We start from the raw sequence: 20971 nt of genomic DNA on the forward strand, positions 1-20971 counted from the left end.
ATCCTCTGTCCAAACTAACTCTAAACATATAATACCCCATCTTTCAAAAATGAACCAATGTGAAACATCATACTTACCTTAAAAAATTATTAAAGAACCACTGTGTTTACCAAAGATATTGCCCCTTTAACATACTATCAAATTTAGTTAATTCCCAAATTATCACATTAGCAGTCATCAACAAAGATTCATGATAAGAGTAAGACATAGCATATATACAGATTTTTGGCTAATTTTTGTTAGGACATCTTAGGCCACAATTACATGCTTATTTCATGACTAGAAAGCCATTTGCAATTAATTAAAACATGGTCAATTTTATTCTAGTCCTATAAATAATGATTTAGAAAGAATAAACAAATGTCCAGCTTGTGTACGTTTAACACAAACTATCTTATTTTGTTTTTATTAGGTTTATTTCCTTTTGGTACGGGGGTCTTGAATATGCTAGGCAAGGATTCTACAACTGAGCTACACTTCCAGTCCTTGTTATCTTTTTATATTTCATTAGTGGTGTGTCCTCATAAAAATAACTTTAAATACAGTAGTGTTTTTTAAAAACACAGTGTACGGGCTGGGGTTGTGGCACAGTGATAGGGCACTTCCCTAACCTATGTGAGGCACTGGGTTCAATTCTCAGCACCACATATAAATAAAATTAAGGTCCACTGACAACTAAACAATAAAAATAAAAAATTTTAAAAACAGGGTAGTTGTGTCATCTTCAATCCACCAAAAGCATGTAGCCAGAGCTACAGTGAAGACACAACTTTCTGCATGCTCTCTCCTGTGTGTATATATCTCCCACTCTCCTCTGAGCTCCTTTAGAACTAGGACTGCCCCTCTCATCTTCAGTGCCTAGTGCAGTAACTGACATATAGCAGTCACTCTGTTAAAACTCCCAATTAACAGTAGGAAACACAATTACAACTCAGAACACCAGAGTCAGTCAAAATAGAGACCAGTTATTTTACTGTATGCTGACAACTGGCAGCTCTGGTGGAGGATGTAAGCACAACATCTATGCAAGTGAAAATAAGACCAAGAACCTTACCACTTGCAAAGTGTGGGCCTCTGGTATGCGTCTTGGTCAGTGCACTCTGCACAGCCTGTTGGAAGTTTTTTCCTGGAGCCTGATGCTGTGTATACATGGAATATATAGAGCTGGCTGCCACAGTCTGAGGTTTTCTGAAGGCTGGAAGAAGGGTATCTTTGGAAGGCTGGGGAGTGAAGGGCCGGACGGCTGCAGCAGGTGGACTTTCTTGCTTAGATCCTGGAGAAAGGGTTTGATCTTGGCCAATTGAAGGTACGTTGGGAGACAGCAGCACCCTTGGCTGCTGCCCTGCTGGTTTGGGTTTACTCCCCATGGATGTAACAGCTGTTGGCAATTGTTGAGGATTTCCATCTGGCTTAATGTCAGAAGGTGATTGATTGGTTTGTCCAAAATAAGGCAAATTGATCTGTTTTGGTTTTGTAGGAACAGGAGGTGGTACTTTCACCGCATTTTTATTTGCAGTCTGTAATGTGCACACACACACACAGCCAGTTAAAACATTGTAATAGCTGAGTACATATGATATTCTAGATAATCTAACTTTAGAAATATAAACATACACTGTAAAAATATTAACTCTACGTTTTAAAATCATTAAAAAGTTTTAAATCTGTATTTGATCATATTTAATAAGGGACCTAGAAATACACTCCCACTCTCCATGACTTCCTTCTTATTTGGGCAACTGTAAGTGCCCACCTGAAAACTCTTACTTACCACCTTTCATATTCATAGGCTGAACCAAAAAATTAGTCATTCTTGTTCATAAGAACTACCTGCAATCTATGCTATTGTGGTTAAACAACACCCAACTTGCAGCATTCACCAATAACCTGCTTATCCAAGGTTAAGACCTATGGGGTTGCAGCAGATTCACCATAAAAGCACTTGATATAACCTCAGTTCCAAATTTCAAAGAAAGATACTTGAATTAAAAAAAAAAAAAAAAATGGTGTTCTTCAACACAATTATGATTTTATAAAGAATTACACAAAATATGACCCAAAAGTACATGTCAGCCATCCTACAATATACAGGGAGATCACAAATAATTCAAGCAATAGAATTTAAAAACCAGCATGCTCTATTTTAATACATTTTATTTCTTCTGCTTTCTCCTTCTTAAAAAACATGTTATAGAATTACCATTAAGTTTTAAAAAAACAGAACATTCCTAAGTACCTGAGCATCCCACAAGATATCTTCACTGCTCTGGTTTTTCCTCAGTGTGCCAAAGGGGGGTGGGGCAGCACACTGGTCCACTGTGTCAAACATTGAGAAAGGACGCACTTTCTTCTCTTTTTCCCTCAGTGGAACTTCCCCATCATCAGCTGAAGACAGAAAAAATACATGGTGATCTTCAAACTGTTAGCAATAAATGTGCTAATAAGTATCTATTGCCTAGATTTCTGTGAAATTCTATACCCACTAAATGCTTTCCTATTTTAAGTTGATAGAAGAATAAACTGAACACTACAATGATAGTATCTTGGTTTCTCAGTTAAATGATGGTATCTGGAAATAAACTAATTACTGTTAAAAGTGTCCCTTCTCACAATGCTAGAAAATGAACCACCTAGGAAAAAACACAGTACCTTTGACATGACCAAAACATAATGTTCAAGAGCAACAGAAATAAACTTTCTACAACTCTTTCATTTTTTTCCTTCCATTACAAAACTCTGGCATGCACCTCCCCAGGTATCTGGGGACTACACAGAATGCAAAGATTATTAATACAAGAAGATTATTAATGCTAGTTTTACTTTTAACCAGCATGTTTACCTTGGTCCAGGGCATTCCCAGCACTTTGAGGTACAGAAGAGCCTTGGCTCAGGAAAAGATCTGCATTTGAAGGGCTCCAATCAGGGCCAGCTGAATGGATTTTAGAGCCTAGAATGTACAAAAGCAACTACAAATAACTCCACATTCTAAAAACACTTTTACTGCTATGAGTTTTAATCTCTAAAAACACCTTTAAATTCCAGACTCAAAACATTCCAGTAAATTTCTTCAGATAGTATTGCATTAGACTTTATATTTCTAATTTGAGCTTTTCCCACCTTACTCAAGCAATTTAAAATTAGTTACAGCAAATAAACAGTCTACTTGAATCAGCAAGGACTCATTATTTTTTAATGAGGTAAGAAAACATCATCATCACTGAGAAGCCAATTTCCAATCCAGCAACATAAATTCACCTTATAGGCAATATCTTAAGTGATTTGTGCACAACAGAAAGGCAAAAATATGGACTTTTAACCAATGACTTCAACCAGTTTTTCTCAAATCAGTGTATTCAAGTTCCTCTACACTGACTGGCATCTAAATTTCAAATGCCATGGCTTTTATTGTTTCTTATAGAAACAAAACAAAATAAATATAACTCTTCCTACAATAAAATCCAGAGTACCTGGCACTATTGCTTCATAGCAGTAATTACGGCAAAATAATCAATAATTATAGATACTGTTTGCATATAACAAAGGTTAGAGGAAAATAAAAGACAACACTGGTTATTGCTTTTTGCTTCCATGTATCTGAATGATAAAGATGAAGGATGTTTTTAATCCTACTTCCAACAACTCTGTTCATTTTTTCCTTTCATTATAAAACTCTGGCTTGTACCTCCCATGTGTCATAAGAACTACACAGAATGCAAAGATTACTAAAGCAAGGAGTCTTGTTATTTTTATTTTTGAACTCCCACTGTGTTTACCTTCTAAAAACTATCAGCAGGCAAATACCCATGCAAAAGCACATATGGACATCTAACACCATTCACCAAGAGAATGAATTCACAATCTCAAATTCTATAAAGATGACAATAGCATTTTTATATATGATAGTTTGCCTTGAAAAAAAAAAGTTCTTGAGTTATTAACATCTGATCAAAATTTCCTCAGTAACATGAAGGAACTTCCCAAAACAATTCTAGATGTTATTTTATTTCATTTCCTGAATAGAACTATATTGTTTATGGTTTAAAAAAAAAAAACGTACTGTACTAGAAAAGAATACAAAGGGATTTTCAAACACGAACAAGGATATAGACAATTCTTTTTTTAAAACTTTGGAAAAACAAGAGTGGTGATGGGGAAGAGCTAAGTTGTGTAAGAACTTGGAAATCATCCACTTTTACCTTTAGTTTGTGACGAGGTCCCAGATCTCATATTGGGCAGCGTCTGTATCTTCATTGGCCCCTCTGAAGCCTGCATGGCCAAGGAACCATCAGGAAGGGCTGGCTTCACAAGCAGTTCAGGCCTTGAGGGCATCCGTGGCATGGTAGAGGACTGGATGTATGGACCTACTGCAGCCACTCGACTCGGGGCTGACACCGCTTGCTGAGGAAGATTTCCGTCAGATGAAACCTTAAGGAAAAAAGCACAGGCGTTTCAGTATTAGTATCACATGGATCAAACTCAGAAAAAGCTGTGGAATTTTCCTAGTTTTTCTAAACGAGCACTCTCAGAATTTGGCCATAGAGTCTACAAGAATGTCATAAACAAAAATACTCCACAATGAACTATCACCACATTTTATTAGAAGTATTAGCGGGAAAAGCAAGATACACAGGTAAAAATGTTAAAAAGTAAAAAAGCAACGGATTATCTTTTAGGAATCCAAGAATACCATCTCTTTTCTGAGGACACACTGTGGAATGATTCCGAAGAAGTTGCTTATGAAAAACTGACCTCTCTTGCCTGGTCATCTTTCTCCTCCTCCCCCAGCCCACGTCCCAACAGCCACTCACTGGTAGATTTTCTTTCTGCTGCAGTGCTGCCTTCTTCTTCCACAGCCGGTCCCTCAGCTCATTAACACGCTTATCCATGACTGCCACTTCTGAGTTGCGCTTATTCAAACACTCCCTCTGTTGTTGCAGCTTGGCATTCTGCTCTTGATTCAATTTGTTCCTTAACTGAATAAAACACAGAGGAAAAATACAGACAGACAAGGAATAGAAGAAAATTTCTCCAACAGGTAATCACATGGTTAACTATTATATAATTTCTAAAAATGTAAGGTCCTCCACTTCATCTCCTGGTTTAAAATTAAGTGACATCTGTGCTAGACCACTGGCTGTGGTTATGCCTCAAGTTTCCTGTCTGAGGTACCATAAAGTTTATTCTGGATTCTTTGGGGTTTAGGTCCCCCTCCTCCCCTGACTTAAGGAAAGCAGCTAAAATCTAACACTTCCTGCCACTTCTATAGACAACTCTGTTTCTGGAAAGGAGCTCATACTGCATTTAGTAAGCAGCTATGGTGTACCTGCAGTTCCTTGTAGAGGCGATCCAGCTCAGCCACAGCTGACTGGTTGTCATGGTGGCCGTCAATCCTGCCACTCTTGAGCATCTCCAGCTGCCTTGTAAGTTCCTCTACTTTTGACACTGCTAGAACGAGTTCCCTCTGTTTTTGCTGGAACAGACTGTTCATTTGTTCAATTTCCTCCACTAGGTAGAGAACAATAATCAGAGTTGAAAAGAAAAAGAATGGACAACTTCCCAGGCAATCAGTCTTTACAATAAATTTTGTAACAGTAAGTAATCTTTCAAAATGCCCTAAAATCAACCTATTTCTTTTCGAAAGCCACCAAAATCAACACAGACAACTCTAAAAGGTCTATGCTTCTATCTCAGTGCAGACATTTGTAGAATTTGCAGACTTCAGGACTTTTATTCTCAACTTCGTAATAGTAGATGAAGCTACTGGACCACAAACATTTTAATTAAAATTGTATAGTAATAGATAGAGCTTTTATATAAATAAAATTCCTGATCTTCAACAAATTATTTTTTTTTCATCAAATTCTTAGTCAAGAAATAAAGAAAAAAATTACCATATTTTCCAGAGGTAATTTAAAAACTTTATTGATAACATCCAGTGCTGGATTCAATTGAGAGGAGCTTGCAATATCAAAACTGAAGTGAATTATGCTTTAAAAAAAAAATTTCCTTTTAAGGTTATCTACAAAGATTCATTTACTACAAATGTAAGTAAACTTTTTACACCAAATTGATTTCTTACGCTGAAACAGCTTAACATGTAGCCTTTGGTATTAAAGCAAACCTACTGTAAACAACTCACCAAGTTTCCCATTGCTTAGCCTCTTCTGTTCCACGTGGCCTTTAAGTGCTCTCACTTTTTTTAGCTTGGCTTCCTGACTCTCAGCTATTTCTTTTAGCCTCTTTAGTTTCTCCTGCTCCGCAGCTTGTTGCTGTTGACGCTGATCTTGTTGTTTTAAAAACTTCAAGCGCTGTTCCTAAAGATGATTAAAAAAAAAAACAACAATCAGGCATATCATTTTAAACAGGTATGCCACTAACTTCAAAATCATCTAACCACAATCCTTGGATGCTGAGATTAAGGTGTACCTATAACACTGTTCTACCCTTACTATGTAAACTATATGCTGCCATCAAAATCACCCTGGAGGTTTGTTCAACACGGACACTCTTGAACCCACCTCAGAATCTCTAAAAACAACATTTTTTAACCAAGTGGCTCTAATATAGCAAACAAGCAGTAATCTTTGAACTAGTTTTCATAAAGTTTTGTTACAACTTTAAGAAGAAACTCATGCTGAATGGGAAGGCAGTTAAATGCACAGAATGGGAAAGCAGTTAAATGCACAGGATGTGGATTTGAGTTTAGATTCAAACCCAAGCTTAGCCATATTACCTGGGCAAATTATATAGCTTCACCAAGAAAACAAATCTGTTTCTTTCTTTATATAATGGATATGATAGATAGTAACTAGTTACTGTACTGAGGATTAAATGAAATAGAAAATGTACATTTTTTGACAATTGCCTTGAAGAATCCCTGGCTAGCTGGGCACAACAGCACATGCCTATAATGCCAGCACTTTAGGAGGCTAAAGAAGAAAAATTACAAGGCTAGTTTGGGCAACTTGCAAGACCTTGTTCTGAATAAAAAAACAAAAAGGGCATAGATGTGTATCAGTGGTAGAGCACCCCTGGATTCAATCCCTAGCACTGCAAAAGCAAAGAAAAAATTCCTGACCAGGGCTGGGGATATAGCACAGTGGTAGAGAGCTTGCCTACCATGTGCAAGGCGCTGCATTCAAATCCTGCACTTCGGGGAGAAAAAAAATCCTTATTACTTCAAAGCCTACTAGGTAACCTTTCATGTCAAACTACCAACTATCTACTTCAGTCACTGAAAGACTCGCTGGCTAAGGATACTGAGTGTTTAGACCAGGGGTTTGCAAACTACAGCCTGATGGCCAAATTCAGTTGCTATTTTTGTAAGTGAAATTTTACTGGAACACAGCCACACCCATTTGTGGCTGCTTGAATAGCAAAGTTGAGTAACTAGTACAGAGGCAGCCATAGCTTACAAAGCCTAAGATATTTAACTATGTAGCTCTTTTTTTTTTCTTTTTGGGTATCAGGGATTGAACTCCAGGGCACTCGAACTCTGAGCCATGTCCCCAGCCTTATTTTGTATTTTCATTAGAGACAGGGTCTCACTAAGTTGCTTAGCACCTTGCTTTTGCTGAGGCTGGCTTTGAACTTGTGATCCTCCTGCCTCAGCCTCCCTAGCCGCTGGGATTACAGGCATGTACCACCGCACCTGGCTTAACTATATAGCTCTTTAACAAGAAAAGTTTGATGGTATCTGGTTTAGACTAGAAGCCTACGCAGGAGAAGCAACAGTGAAAATGGTTTTGATGGTAATGAAGAAACTTCTTAAAATAATTTTCCTCATTCAAGGACAGGACTAAGATTAGTTTGTGGGTAATGTCCCCAAATTAAGGAAGCAGTCTCTTATTGGTGCCAAGCAGCATAAGGGGACAGTGTCAGCATCTGTAAAACTTACTCCTGCTACAGGCCAGGTTAGATCCTAGTGGCAAGGTGAAAAGCTCTTTATGACTTTCCTATGTTACTGAAACCCACACAAGATGGTTAACTTTGATCAAAATTAGGGATTAGGAAGATCTTTAATAACAGGGATGACACAAAGACTTCTGCAAAATGAAACACTTTGGATTTAACAGACCACAAGCAGCTTTTCATACACATTAACAATAGTAACCTATTAGATCTTTGAAAATAAGACATTACCTTCGTAGCCAGCATTTGTTGCTGAGCCTCAATCTGTTGCTGCTGTCGAGATGCCATTTCTTGAAGTTCAGCAAGAGTCAGGTCCATTCTAGGACTATGAACCTACAAATACATACAATCCAAATTACTATTAGATGATCACAAAGAGTCCTCCCCAAACATCTATTTATAAGCTTCATCTGAACCAATCATGACAATATCAGTTAGCCACTTTTTTCATAATGTTAAACAGACCATTAATTTTTACATTCATATTCACCACAATGACTTAAGATGTAAGGCATACTAATATACATACCAACAATCTTTTAAGTTAGGAAAATAAATGGAAAAATTTAGAATTACTTGTTCTATAGTTAATTTATATTAGGATTGTAATGTTTGCTCATTTTAAACACAGTACTGGGACAATGGCAGCAAACCTAGAATACAATCATCAGAACATCACTTAAAAATATATTAGCACTAAAAAAAATCCAAGATACAATGGGTTATCACTAGGTATCACTAGGTTATCTTTAGGTAACCTATCATGTCAAACTACCAACTGTTTGGTAGTTGGAAATCCACTCTCTATTCAACACTACCCTATAGTATCTAGCCAGTGCAATAAAAATGAGAAATAAACCGAATCCTGATTGGTAAGGAAGAAGTTTAACTGCTTTTACTGACAGACAATATTGAAAAAATTTAAATATCATTTACAGTAACTTCAAAATGAAGTATACAGGGATACATTTAACAGATGTACAAGACTTAAACAATCTTAAACAATAAAAAATTTCAACGCACTGCTGAAAGACCTAAAAAAATGGATATACATGTTTATAAACTGAAACATTCAGTATTATCAATATGGCAATTCTTTACAATTTTTTTTTCTTTGCTATACTGGAGACTGATCCCAGGAATACTCTACCACTGACCTATATCTCCAAACTTTTGTACTTTTTATTCTGAGGCAGAGTCTCCCTAAGTTCCCCAGGCTGGCCTTGAATTTGAACTTGCAATCCTCCTGCCTCAGCATCCATAGTTACTGGGTTTTATAGATGCATATAACTGTGCCTGGCCCCAAACTGATCTTTAGAGCAACCGAATTCCAATCCACATGCCAGCAAGCATTTTTGTAAAAGTTGATAAACTGATTCTAAAATTCATATGGAAGTGCAAAGTACCTAGGATAGCCAAAACAAATTGGTAAGTAGGTTGGAGAACTTACACTACCCAATTTGAATACTTATGAAGTACCAATAACCAATACAGTGTAGAACTAATGTCAAGACAGACAAGTAAATCAATGAAACAAATACAAAGAACAAAACAGAACCACAAATTCCTGGGGCAACTGATAAAGGTCCAAAAGCAAATAAGAAAGGCTTTTCAAAAAATATTGCTTGTACAACTGAATATCCATATGCAAAAAGCAAATGAACACTGATGCTCATTCAAATATTAATTTTAAAGTGATAATAGATTTAAACATGAAACCTAAAAGTACAAAACTTCTAGAAGAAAACAAAAGAAAAATAACTGTAACCTTGCTTAGGTAAAGAGTAGGTACAACATCAAAAGTATGCTCCATTAAAAAAAAAAAAAAAAAAAAAAAAAAAGCCAGGCACTTTGGTAGGCCTATAATCCCAGCAGCTCAGGAGGCTGAGGCAGGGGGATCGCAAGTCCAAAGCCATCCTCAGCAATTTAGCAAGGCCCTAAGCAACTTAGCAAGGCCCTGTCTCAAAATAAAACATAACAATGGCTGGGCATGTGGCTTGGAAGCACCCCTGGGTTCAATTCCTGCTACAAAAAAAAGAAAGGAAATCAACTGTACTTCACCAAAATTAAGAACTTCTGTTCTTCAACAAGGCACTGGGAGTTTTTTTGTTGTTGTTGTTTGTTTAAAAAAAAAAAAAGACAAACCACCATGCTGGCATGCCTCTGCCATCCCAGTTACTTGGGAAGCTAAAGTGGGAGGATCATTTAAATCCAGAGTTCAAGACTAGCCTGGGCAATAGCATAAGATCCCACCCCAGCCTCAAAAGCGGGACAGGAGGGCACAAATATCTGGGTTTGATCAGCAAGCAGCACTGTGAGGAGTGGGGAGAGGGAGGACAAGTCACTTGCTGGAAAAAAAAAATTGAAAACCAAACATCTGATAAAAATTTTGGATCTAGACTATAAAGAACTCTCAAACTCAACAAGAATGTAAACAACTCAATAAGGAAAACAAATGAATAAAAGAGTTTAACAAATATTTCATCAAAGAAGATCTAAGGAGGGCAAATAAGCATATGAAAATATGCCCAAAATCATTATTCTTTAGAGAAATATAAATTAAAACCACAATGCAATACTATTACACATATATTAGAATGGTTAAAATTAAAAAGACTGATGATACCATTGGTTGGAATGTAACAAAATACAATCACTTTTGAGAACAATTTGGCACTTTCTTAGAAAGTTAATATACACCTACTATACGATTAACTATTCCACTAAGTATTTATTCAAAAGAATTAAAAGCATTTGTCACATAAAGACTTATACCCAAATATTCACAGCAGCTTCATGTAAAATAGCCCAAAACTGGAACAATCCAAAAGGGTAAAAGAATTGTGCTATATCCAGACAACAGAATACCACCTCTCAGCAAGAAAGAGGAATTAACTATTGCTACATGCAACAATGTGAATAAACCTAAATTATGCTGAGTGAAATAAAAAAGAGTAGATACCAGATGATTCCATTTGATAAAATTAATTTGTAGTGACAATAAACTGACCCACTAAAATTTCTTGAAGACTGAGATGGAAGCATAAGGAATGAATTATAAAAAGATATGAAGAAACTTTTGGGGGTGCTGGATACTTTCATTATCATCATTCTAGTGATGGCTTCATAGGTAATATGTATGCCACAACTTAAATTATGCACTTTTTTCAGCAGTACTGGGGACTGAATCTGGCGTCTAACGCATCAAATTGTACACTTCAAATATGTGCAGTTTATTGCGTGTCAATTATACTTTAACAGAGTTTTAAAATAATTTTTACATAATCTACATTCTAATGTAAATTTGCTATAAAGTGGAGAAAGGTAATTTTAGCTAATCCCTAATGGAATTAAAATTTTTGAGCTCTAAAAAGAAACATCTTCCAGGTATACTGAGATACTCGCTTAAATTCATAAACAATAGCCAGAGCATTCTCATAAATTTTCTACTTTTCCAAAAGTGATTTTTAGCAACAAAAAAAAAAAAATCAAAGGAAAAAAATACTTCCTTGAACTTGTTCTGCATTTATTTTGTTACAAATTTACAATATATTCAGCATCTAACTTATATGATAGCCATGTAGAAATCATTAAAAATTTCCATAAAATTTAAAATAACCTTTAAAAAGGCCCATTCTTAACCACTATTAACAAAGTAACAGTGATTAAGATTTAAAGGTTAAAAAAGTAATACTGTTGCATATATTATTAGTATAAAAACAACCACTTACGCCATTCTCCTTTCTTCGATGTTCAGCAGGAATTTTTACACCATTTCTTTTCAGACTTGGATCCTGAGATCTTGGTCCGCTCACTAAGCACAAAATTCAAAAACTATGCATTAACACTAGTTGACAAATACTCTTTTGTCAGTATTTCATTTGAGAGTTCTGTTATTGTTGTTCTTTGATACTTAAGTTGAATGAACACTTAAAATATATTCTAATAACAATGGAGTTAAGATTTTACACCAGCCTACTTTGGAAAATCAATTACATAGAACTGTGAATAATTACTAGCACTAAGGAGTATCACACCTATTCACAAGACGAACAGTGGAAAAATAGATAAAATTAACATGCTTCAGACTATGGGTCATTCATGTCAACTGCTGATAGTTACTCATCTACTTCTCAATTTAGCTACTCAGTAGTGAAATCAAAAAGGGCTTCATTCAAAGAAATAACTAAAAATTAAACTGATCCATCTTTGTACCTTAACAGTATTTATAACTCATGTTATAAGAATGCATCATAAAAGGAAAAATAATTAATTCATGTTATAAGAAATAAGATCAAAAAAGAGAACTTTTAAATAAATTAAGCTATACCTGTAATTCCCTGAATTAGAAAAATTATTAAATTTTAAAAATTATTAAATTTTATTCCAAGAATTCACATTTCTTTGAATCAAATGTCTTTTGCCAAAAAGCTTAGCAAAAATTCTCATGTCAAAACATAAACATATTCATCCTCAGAGTCAAGTATCACACACACACATAACTCTAACATATTAGCTTTATTTTTTAAATATTGCTGATTCTCTAATGGAATAGCTCAGATAATCTATCACAATATTTCTGCAAGAAAAAATCAAATACAATTTAAGAATAATTACTTTCTTTGCTGCCTCAAAGAAGAAAGTACTTAACCAGTTTTTCCTTAACATAAGCAGTTGCGTAATTAAAGCAAGAGCTTTAAAACTAATTTCATACACATTATAAGTCATAGGTCCAAGTTCAATTGAAAAAATAATAAACAATAGCCATAAACATGGTAACAGTTTCCTTTTAATCTAGAAGTCTGGACTAAACAGGGTAAATTAACACCTTCTTACAGGAGAATGAAAAGCAATCCTGCTTTATCCCAATCTAAACACTGTGTGGCACTGGTGTTTTGCAACAAAGTGAAACATCTCTTTTATCTTCAGATTGCATGTCTCACATTACACACCATGCTGAAATTGCATATTGCACTATTGGGAGACTATTTAATAATTTACTCGGTACTACACAGCAAAATATTTCAACTGGAAGATGAACAGACAAAATTCGACTTATTAACTAGAAAAGGATGTATGTAGTAATGTAAATAAAGAATGAAAAAAATAAGATTCAAATGCCAATTAAAAAAAAAAAAAAGCTTAAAGAAAAAAACATGCATACAGATACCACTGAAAGGCACGTAAGTCAGCCTGGTCAAGGTGACTCAGGTTCCACTCCTGGCTCTGCCTCTAGGTGTGTAGTCTCTGACGTCACTTAACCCCTAAGTATCAGCACTTCTCATCCAGAGTAGAGAAGACCTAGGTCAATTCTGTGCCCTCCTCTAAATTTAATCATTTTTAATAGTCAGGTGCCATATGGACACTTATATTAAAACAACAGTCCACTAATTAACATATTACCTACATCCTTAATCCCAAGAAAATTGTCCTTAACTTTCCATTTTTGTAAATTCTACCATTTTTGGAAATACTTAGTAATCCGGCTTTTACCCATGGATTCCCACTGAGAACAGTACTGCCTGATGATCCCAGAACTGAAGCTGCTCCTTTTTCCACAAACTACAAGACCTCCAAGGTCCTAGGGATGGCCATGCCTTTAATGTCTAGGACTATTTCCAGCTCATATCTCTCTACCCAATGTATTATCTTCTACCCTCTCCTTCTTACTATCATCTGTAAACCCTGGTCACAACCCTTGGTCAGTAAGTGATCACCTGACTCCACTTTCTTTCTAGCTTCAAGTCCTGCCTTTATTCTGGAACATTCTACTACCCCAAAACTAGCCTCTCAGTTCTATAGCCAAAATTTTTTCCATTCTAATTCAGGCTCATTTCAGGGTCCAACCGGAGATGATTTCACCTAAAAGTGTTGTACCTTTGAAATTTTAAATTCAAACTTTCTACCCATCTCGATTCCTTTTACTATGCCAGCTCATTAATCAAATTGAGACTTTCGATCTCTGGGCCCCATCTACTCTTTCCCCACTGCCCCTCCTATCTTCACCTCTTCCCCACCCAGGTTAGATGTCACCTTGCCAATACCACATTCTCCCTTGTCCCATGAGCTTCCATTGAGTTTGTCTGGCAAAACCCCAAATTTGGAACAATCCAACTGTCTTTTCCTCTCGTAAACCACTTGAGTTTTAAAGTACAACTAGAGAAAAACCACACATGGTCTCAGCATCTCTCATTTCAGTGGGCCTCAGGGCTGGTTTCCCAAGTAAACACACTTTTCTCTTCTCCACAATAGCTTCAATTGCTGCCCTAGGTCCACCACTGTCACTTTCAGGTGACTTTACTTCTCATCACAGAGAAAACCCATTTTCAAGATGAGAAACCCCTTCATTTGCTCCCCCAAAATGCATAAATTTAACTGCAGCTGCCCCAGTTTTCTTTCTATTAGTGTTCAAGGGATCCTTCCTCTTGCCTAAGAGGAGTCTCTCCAGCAGCGCTGTGGAAGCACCTCCTCAGAAGTCTTACTACCAGCTACTCCATCCCTCTCAGAACTTCAACCTCCTGCTCAACTGCCTCCTTCTCATGCACCTAAAAAACAATAGTCAAATTTCTCCCACCTTCAAACAAAACCATATCCTTTTGTCTCCCCACTCACAGGTCTTAGAAAAACAGTCTATCCCCACTATTTCAACTTTCTTTTCTTTTCCCCCTTTTTTTTTTATTGGTTGTTCAAAACATTACAAAGCTCTTGACATATCATATTTCATGCATTAGATTCAAGTGGGTTATGAACTCCCATTTTTACCCCAAATAGAGATTGCAGAATCACATCGGTTACACATCCACATTTTTACATAATGTCATATTAGTACTACTGTTGTATTCTGCTACCTTTCCTATCCTCTACTATCCCTCCTCCCCTCCCCTCCCATCTTCTCTCTCTACTCCATCTACTGTAACTCATTTCTCTCCTTGTTTTTTTCCCATTCCCTCACAACCTCTTATATGTAATTTTGTGTAACAATGAGGGTCTCCTTCCATTTCCATATTTCAACTTTCTAACCTTTCCTTCATCTCTCAAATTACCTGGCTTCCCATCACGTGTCACCTCTCCCCCAGCTACTGCAATGCACAAAACACATGCTCAAATATCTGTTATGGTTCACAGAACGCTACCTACCCACGTCCCTGCCAGGGTGGCGTTCGTGACGAAGGAAGAAACGAACTTCACTTCTCTGACTTCCAAATCGTTGAAGAACATCAAACATTCTCTCATTATCAGCAACTGGACGTTCTAAAAGAAATGAGAAATCACATTTCTACAATTAAAATAAAGATAAAACATACTATATATCATTGATACAAACTATACATTACCTATATAGGAAATACTTAGCATCCTCAGACATTTTTTTCTTTCAGAAGCTCTTCGAAAATAAAGCTTCATAGATTTTCTACACTTACAATCAGTCAAGCCAAGGTGAAAGACTAGAAAGAGGAAGGTATTAAGCCAGCTATCAAGAGCTTCAGTCTAATCCAGCAAGCTCTTATTCATTGTAGCCATGCCATTTAACCTCTGTGGATTTTGAACATTTCTGTAACCTATTAGAACAGGGTCCCTCCTAACATTAATGTTTTGATTTCCTAAGTATACAAAGGTAAAATTTAGAAGCAACTTTCTAAAAAGCCTAGTCTTATTTTTTCAATTACAGTCTTTAATACAGGCTACTTCTAATTATAATTTAATGTAAAAAAGTCAGATCCATTTTCAAATAAAGGATATTCATTATGGTGAAAATATATCTATTTGGACCCTCTACTAGTGAGAATGCCAGTTTTCAGAACTTTTCTGGAAGCTTCCAGAGAACCCATCTGAGTTCAACTCAAAAAATCTTCACATCTCAGGAAAGGAAGGTGGATTAAAAAAGCAAATGCAGAGTTTGAAAAGACAACTGCTTACAAATCAATGGCAATATAATTAAATATAAGAATGCTGAAATAGCCTAAAAAACTACACACACTTATCAGTAATCAAAGACAGTATCTCAGTGCCTTAAATAAATAACATGGACAGAGAATGGGGCAGCCAAGCATTCAGCAGCCAATTTTGTGAATAAACCCTGAACTTAATCAGCCTGGTTGGAAAAAACAACATGTAGTTCTAGTTTTACTTTCAGTAATGAAACATACCGAGTTGACACAGATAATCCCCTTCTAGAAACTATATAAATTCTAAGAGGAAAACACCCACATCTGAGAAGAATGCCTCCAAAAGAAATTCTGAGTAGACTCTCCACTCTCCATCACAAAACACACACAGACACACACACACACACACACACACCCCACACACACACCTCTTAAGAAAGGAAGGAAAATCTTCAGGTCCCTAGAGCAAAGAGAGAATTCAGAGAAGTTAAATTAACTTCCAGGCCATATAGTACTGCCCTGGAGGATAAGGCCTCTTTTATGAGGTACGGGAACAAAGGTTCTGGTAGCCCTGTGACAGCAAAAGATCAGGTGCTAACCTGCCCAAACTAATAGAAACTTCAAAGGTTCTCAAAACTCCCTATGAACATCTTTCACTCTATCTCCTATCTTTGACATTTCCGCCTGTGTGACACTGGACATGCTATTCCTGACATGTCCCTGACACCCTGTTCAACAGATGGAGCACACCCATTTTGGCAGTTATTGAAATGTAATACAACTGTCATCTGATACTTCTTTCTTCTTCTGCACCATAAGACACTCAAAGGCAGAAACTTTCATCTCTGTATCTCTCAAAATTGAACATACAATAGGTATTGAAGAAATGCTCACTAATATATGAGTGAATAGTAAGAAAATGGAAAGAGAAAGAAGGAATCAAGAAGGGAGAGTAGGAGCTTTAACACTTACAGAATAAAATAATAGAATACCTTTACAAATTTGGAGTAAGAGATGTTTACTTCAAATCAAACACAAAAAAGCCTGAGATCAAGAATAGTTTTTTCCTTAAAGCCTACAATCAAGAAGGAAAGGCAAAAGCCAAAGGAATTATGAGCAAAGTATATAAAGAACCAATATGAAAAAAAGAGAAACCCAAATGGCCAATAAACAAATGAAAAGATGGGCAACCTTACTGGTAATCAGAAAAATGCAAATTTAAACCAAGGACTAGTTTTCAGCTATCAGAAAAAATTAAAATATTGTAAATGTTGATGAGGAATAATTTTGAAAATAAGTGGAAAGAATATTCATGGAGGGAAATACGGTAATATATATTTCTTTGTTAAATATGTGAACCTTTAACCCAATAATTCCACTTCTTGGTATTCACCCTAGAGAAAAACTGGCACACGATCAAAAGAGTCTATTAAAAGGATTTTCACTGCAGAGTGTATAAAAACAAGAATAAAATTAACATAAATGTTCATGAATAAAGAAACAGAGCAACTGTAGTTTATGAAAATTATGGAAAATTATGTGATAAAATAATGATATAAATTTATACATACTAATCTGAAAAGATCTTCCTGGCTATGTTATAAGGTAAAATAATATGCTAATACATATCTACAAATGCTTATTTACATTAAAAAATAGAAACAACACAAAATTATTTCTAAAGTTACTTAATAAATGCAGAAAAAGGGTCTGAAAAGCTATCTGCTAAATCCTAAGTGATTACATCAAGCGAGCAGGGAGTAGGCTTGGGAGAACAGACATCCATTCTCTCTGTTCATTTTTCTCTTCTTATAAACAGAACACAGTCAGGTGTTCTCATTAAATTGTTTTAAATTAGGGTTGGGGCTAGGGCTCTGTGGTAGAGCACTACATAGAATGCATGAGGTCCTGGGTTTCAACCCCAGCACTGCCCCCACAAAAACTCTTAAATTTTTGTTAAAAAAAAATTAATTAAAAAGTTATGAAAAAGAAGAACTTTACACATCAACATCACATAGCTATAGGTTATTCAACTCAACTGAGCAAGGCACCAGAGAAGAAAGGGAATAAGTAGGTGGAATTGAGAGCTTCCCCCAATACTTTGGAACAGAGAACACTTCTTCCCCTAAGATGTGAAGAAAAGGTGGGCACACGTTCAGATAAAATCTGATATACCGAGGAAGGATGGTTTCAATTATCTCAGTAAAGCATACAGCAAGGTTAAGGAAAAAAAAAAAAAAGGTATAAAGCAGCTGGGTGTGGTGGAGCACATCTGTAATCCCAGCAGCTCAGGAGGCTAAGGCAGAAGGATCATGAGTTCAAAGCCAGCCTCAGCAATTTAGTGAGGTCCTACGCAGACCCTGTCTCTAAATAAAATTCAAAAAGGGCTGAGTGGTTAAATACCCCTGGGTTCAATTCCCAGTATCAAAAAAAAAAAAAAAAAGAGTAATGTAAGGAGGTTAACCAAGAGCAGTTAGAACTTCATTTACTCAATTAAAATATATTTAATGTGCTCCTACTAGGTGCCATGCATTCCCCTGGAGCAGGAGAAAAAGCAAAGAATAAGATAAACCAGGTCTCTCTTCTCCAGGTAGTTGATACTCTAATATGTTTGGGGCTACAGAGATTATTAAGACAATAGACCAATACATACACACAAAAACTCAGACTGACATGAATTCTTTTTTTGGGGGGAAGAGTACCAGGGATTGAACTCAGGGGCACTCAACCACTGAGTCACATCCCTAGCCCTATGTTCTGTATTTTATTTAGAGACAGGGACTCACTCAGATGCTTAGTGCCTTGCTTTTGCGAAGGCTGGTTTTGATCTCATGATCCTCCTGCTTCAGCTTTCCATGCAGCTGGGATTACAGGCATGCGCTACCATGCCCAGCATGAATTCTTCATATTAAATTAGAATGATATAACAGAGAACTAACTTCAAGGCTATTTTAACAGGATGTTCAGGAAAAGCCCCTCAGAGGAAGTCAACATTTTAGCTGGAATCAAAATGGCCAGCAGAAGCCAGCAATGGCAAAATTGAGAGTAAGAGCAATAATGATGGTGGGCAATACAGGCACTTGGAGCCTACTGCCACTGGCTCTAAGGTGGAATGGAGTTTACCTTCAAAGAGTATTTGAAAAGCTGCACGAGGGGACAAGAAAGGAAATGGCACCAGATGACAGCAAAGACAACAAATTCATAGGTCTTTACAATCTCAAGATAGAATTTGGATTTCATTCCAAGTGGAAAAGAAGAGACTAAAGAGCTTTAAGCAGGAATATGGTTTTTAGTGGGGAGATGGGGGAGGTACTGCTGAGGATCAAATTCAGTGACTTGAACCCAAGGCCTGTTGCACACTAGACAAGTGCTCTACCACTGAGCTACACCCCGCTCCAAACTGTTATTTTAATAAGAGATCACTTGGTCTTCTTTATGCAAATTGTCTATCTGGCTTCTATGTATAGGGGAAAAAAATGTAATTCAGAGAGAGGGCAGAAAGGCTTTTAGAACATGCAAATGTAGAAAAGTCAACCAAAGATGAATAAAAGGTCCTGCCTAATAAGAAGAGATGGCTAGGATGAATTCAGAGGCCATGAATGGAACAAACTCAATTAACACAGTGTGTACCTCACTCTGAGGACACCTGGCACCCCAAATAGGAGGAAAAGAAAAACCATGAGTGTTGACCAGGACTGTGTAGGAACAAGGCAAATGAGGGAAAATTATTCCCGTGTTTACAAATTCCTATGGGGCCAAAAGAAGGAAGGATGCCCCATTTTAGAACTCCAAAGAACTACCCTGAAGGATTGATTTCAAGGCTTACAATACTGCCTACGAGATCATCACTGCATCTTGCTCTACAGTTCCTCAGCACTGAATAGCTTTCCTAAAAATGAAAGAGAGGGCAAGATAATCAAGAAGTCTCAAATGTCTAAGTAGAGCCTAAACATGCAAAAATTACTTCTGAACACCATACATTTGACCAGAACATCCCAGAAGCTTTCACCTAGCACGTCAGCCATCTGTCCTATGACCTGTTAATTTTGTACTACAGTGTCTTCATCTTACTGCAGAAAAAGAAAATTTCAAAACAAAGCTGGATGGAGAACACTACACCCAGAAGGACATGCTCTTCTACAGTTTATCTATGCATGAATGTAAGTGTTCACACAGTGCCACTCCTAGAACCCCAAAATAGTAGACAGCAGAACTAAAGCACAAAGTTGGTCTCATACCGGAGCCACACCACACTTCAGCCAAATGGCAGTCGCTCTCGCCAGGCTCTTTGCACAGATCCACCACATCTCTGCATATCGTCTCTGGAGTAACTGGAACTTCTGTGAAGTGCTGCTCATTGTTACTAAGGTACACTGTCAGAAACATCTGAAAATAGAAACACAATAGTCACCAGTACTATCTACATGGGTGGGATTCACCTTAGAGTCCTTCTCTGAACAAATCCCAGTTGGAAGCACAAATATGCAGCACAGCAGTCTGGCTGCTCCTTTGCCAAAGTAGGGTGGGGATCTGACATGGTCAACTGGATCCCCACCCTTCCACAGCAGTGCCTGCAGAACTCCTGGAACCCCAGATATAGTCAAAGCAATTCACACAAAACTTCAAATCAAATCTCTTCTGACAGTTCTATTTATACTAAATTGTTTACCCAATAATTAGATTCTGGAATGCCCCCGAACCATACTAAAAATAAATATTTTCATCAATTCTTTCAGAGTTGATTAGAAAATATCATACCTATATTTATTTATGTGCCTCTCTTAGAATATATATAATATGTGCTGCTTCTGAAGGGAAGAATAGAAAACAGAAGACAGCCAGAGGAAAATCTAATCTTCCTATTATGTGCATGTATTACCTATCCAAAAAATTTTTAAACTTAACTGTTTTAATCAAATTAAATACCTACTCTGAAGTATTAAGATTTCATTCATAAGTAGAAATGATGAGCTAATTATGCTTACCTGACCTTGTATATAAACATTCAGGCCAACAGATGATTACACTTATTAAAAATCTTTCTTCAAGCAAAAATAAACACTGTATCTTTAAAACAATGCTACTAAACAATTATTTTCATACCTACTAAATCATCACAAATTTTAAAAAAAACCCGTTAATTCCCAATGCTGAAGAAACTAAGTGAAACATCA

At 36.6% G+C, this 20971-nt stretch overlaps 1 protein-coding gene across 1 annotated transcript in view; it reads right to left on the bottom strand.

Moving 5' to 3' along the window:
* Tp53bp2 (tumor protein p53 binding protein 2) overlaps positions 1-20971 on the bottom strand; it is a 56412-nt gene that overhangs the window by 14307 nt on the left and 21134 nt on the right. The window contains exons 2-12 of the mRNA XM_046419122.2: positions 20036-20183; positions 15049-15162; positions 11643-11725; positions 8143-8244; positions 6140-6314; positions 5324-5505; positions 4809-4973; positions 4197-4425; positions 2840-2947; positions 2237-2385; positions 1055-1517 (exon numbers count right to left, since the gene is read on the bottom strand). Of these exons, the coding sequence (XP_046275078.1) occupies positions 1055-1517; positions 2237-2385; positions 2840-2947; positions 4197-4425; positions 4809-4973; positions 5324-5505; positions 6140-6314; positions 8143-8244; positions 11643-11725; positions 15049-15162; positions 20036-20183 (1918 nt within the window). The remainder of the gene's footprint in view (positions 1-1054; positions 1518-2236; positions 2386-2839; positions 2948-4196; positions 4426-4808; positions 4974-5323; positions 5506-6139; positions 6315-8142; positions 8245-11642; positions 11726-15048; positions 15163-20035; positions 20184-20971) is intronic.

The sequence above is a fragment of the Marmota monax genome, unplaced genomic scaffold, assembly GCF_021218885.2.
Source record: "Marmota monax isolate L192 unplaced genomic scaffold, Marmota_monax_Labrador192_F-V1.1 WCK01_AAM20220418_F8-fsc00153, whole genome shotgun sequence".
Taxonomy (NCBI): domain Eukaryota; kingdom Metazoa; phylum Chordata; class Mammalia; order Rodentia; family Sciuridae; genus Marmota; species Marmota monax.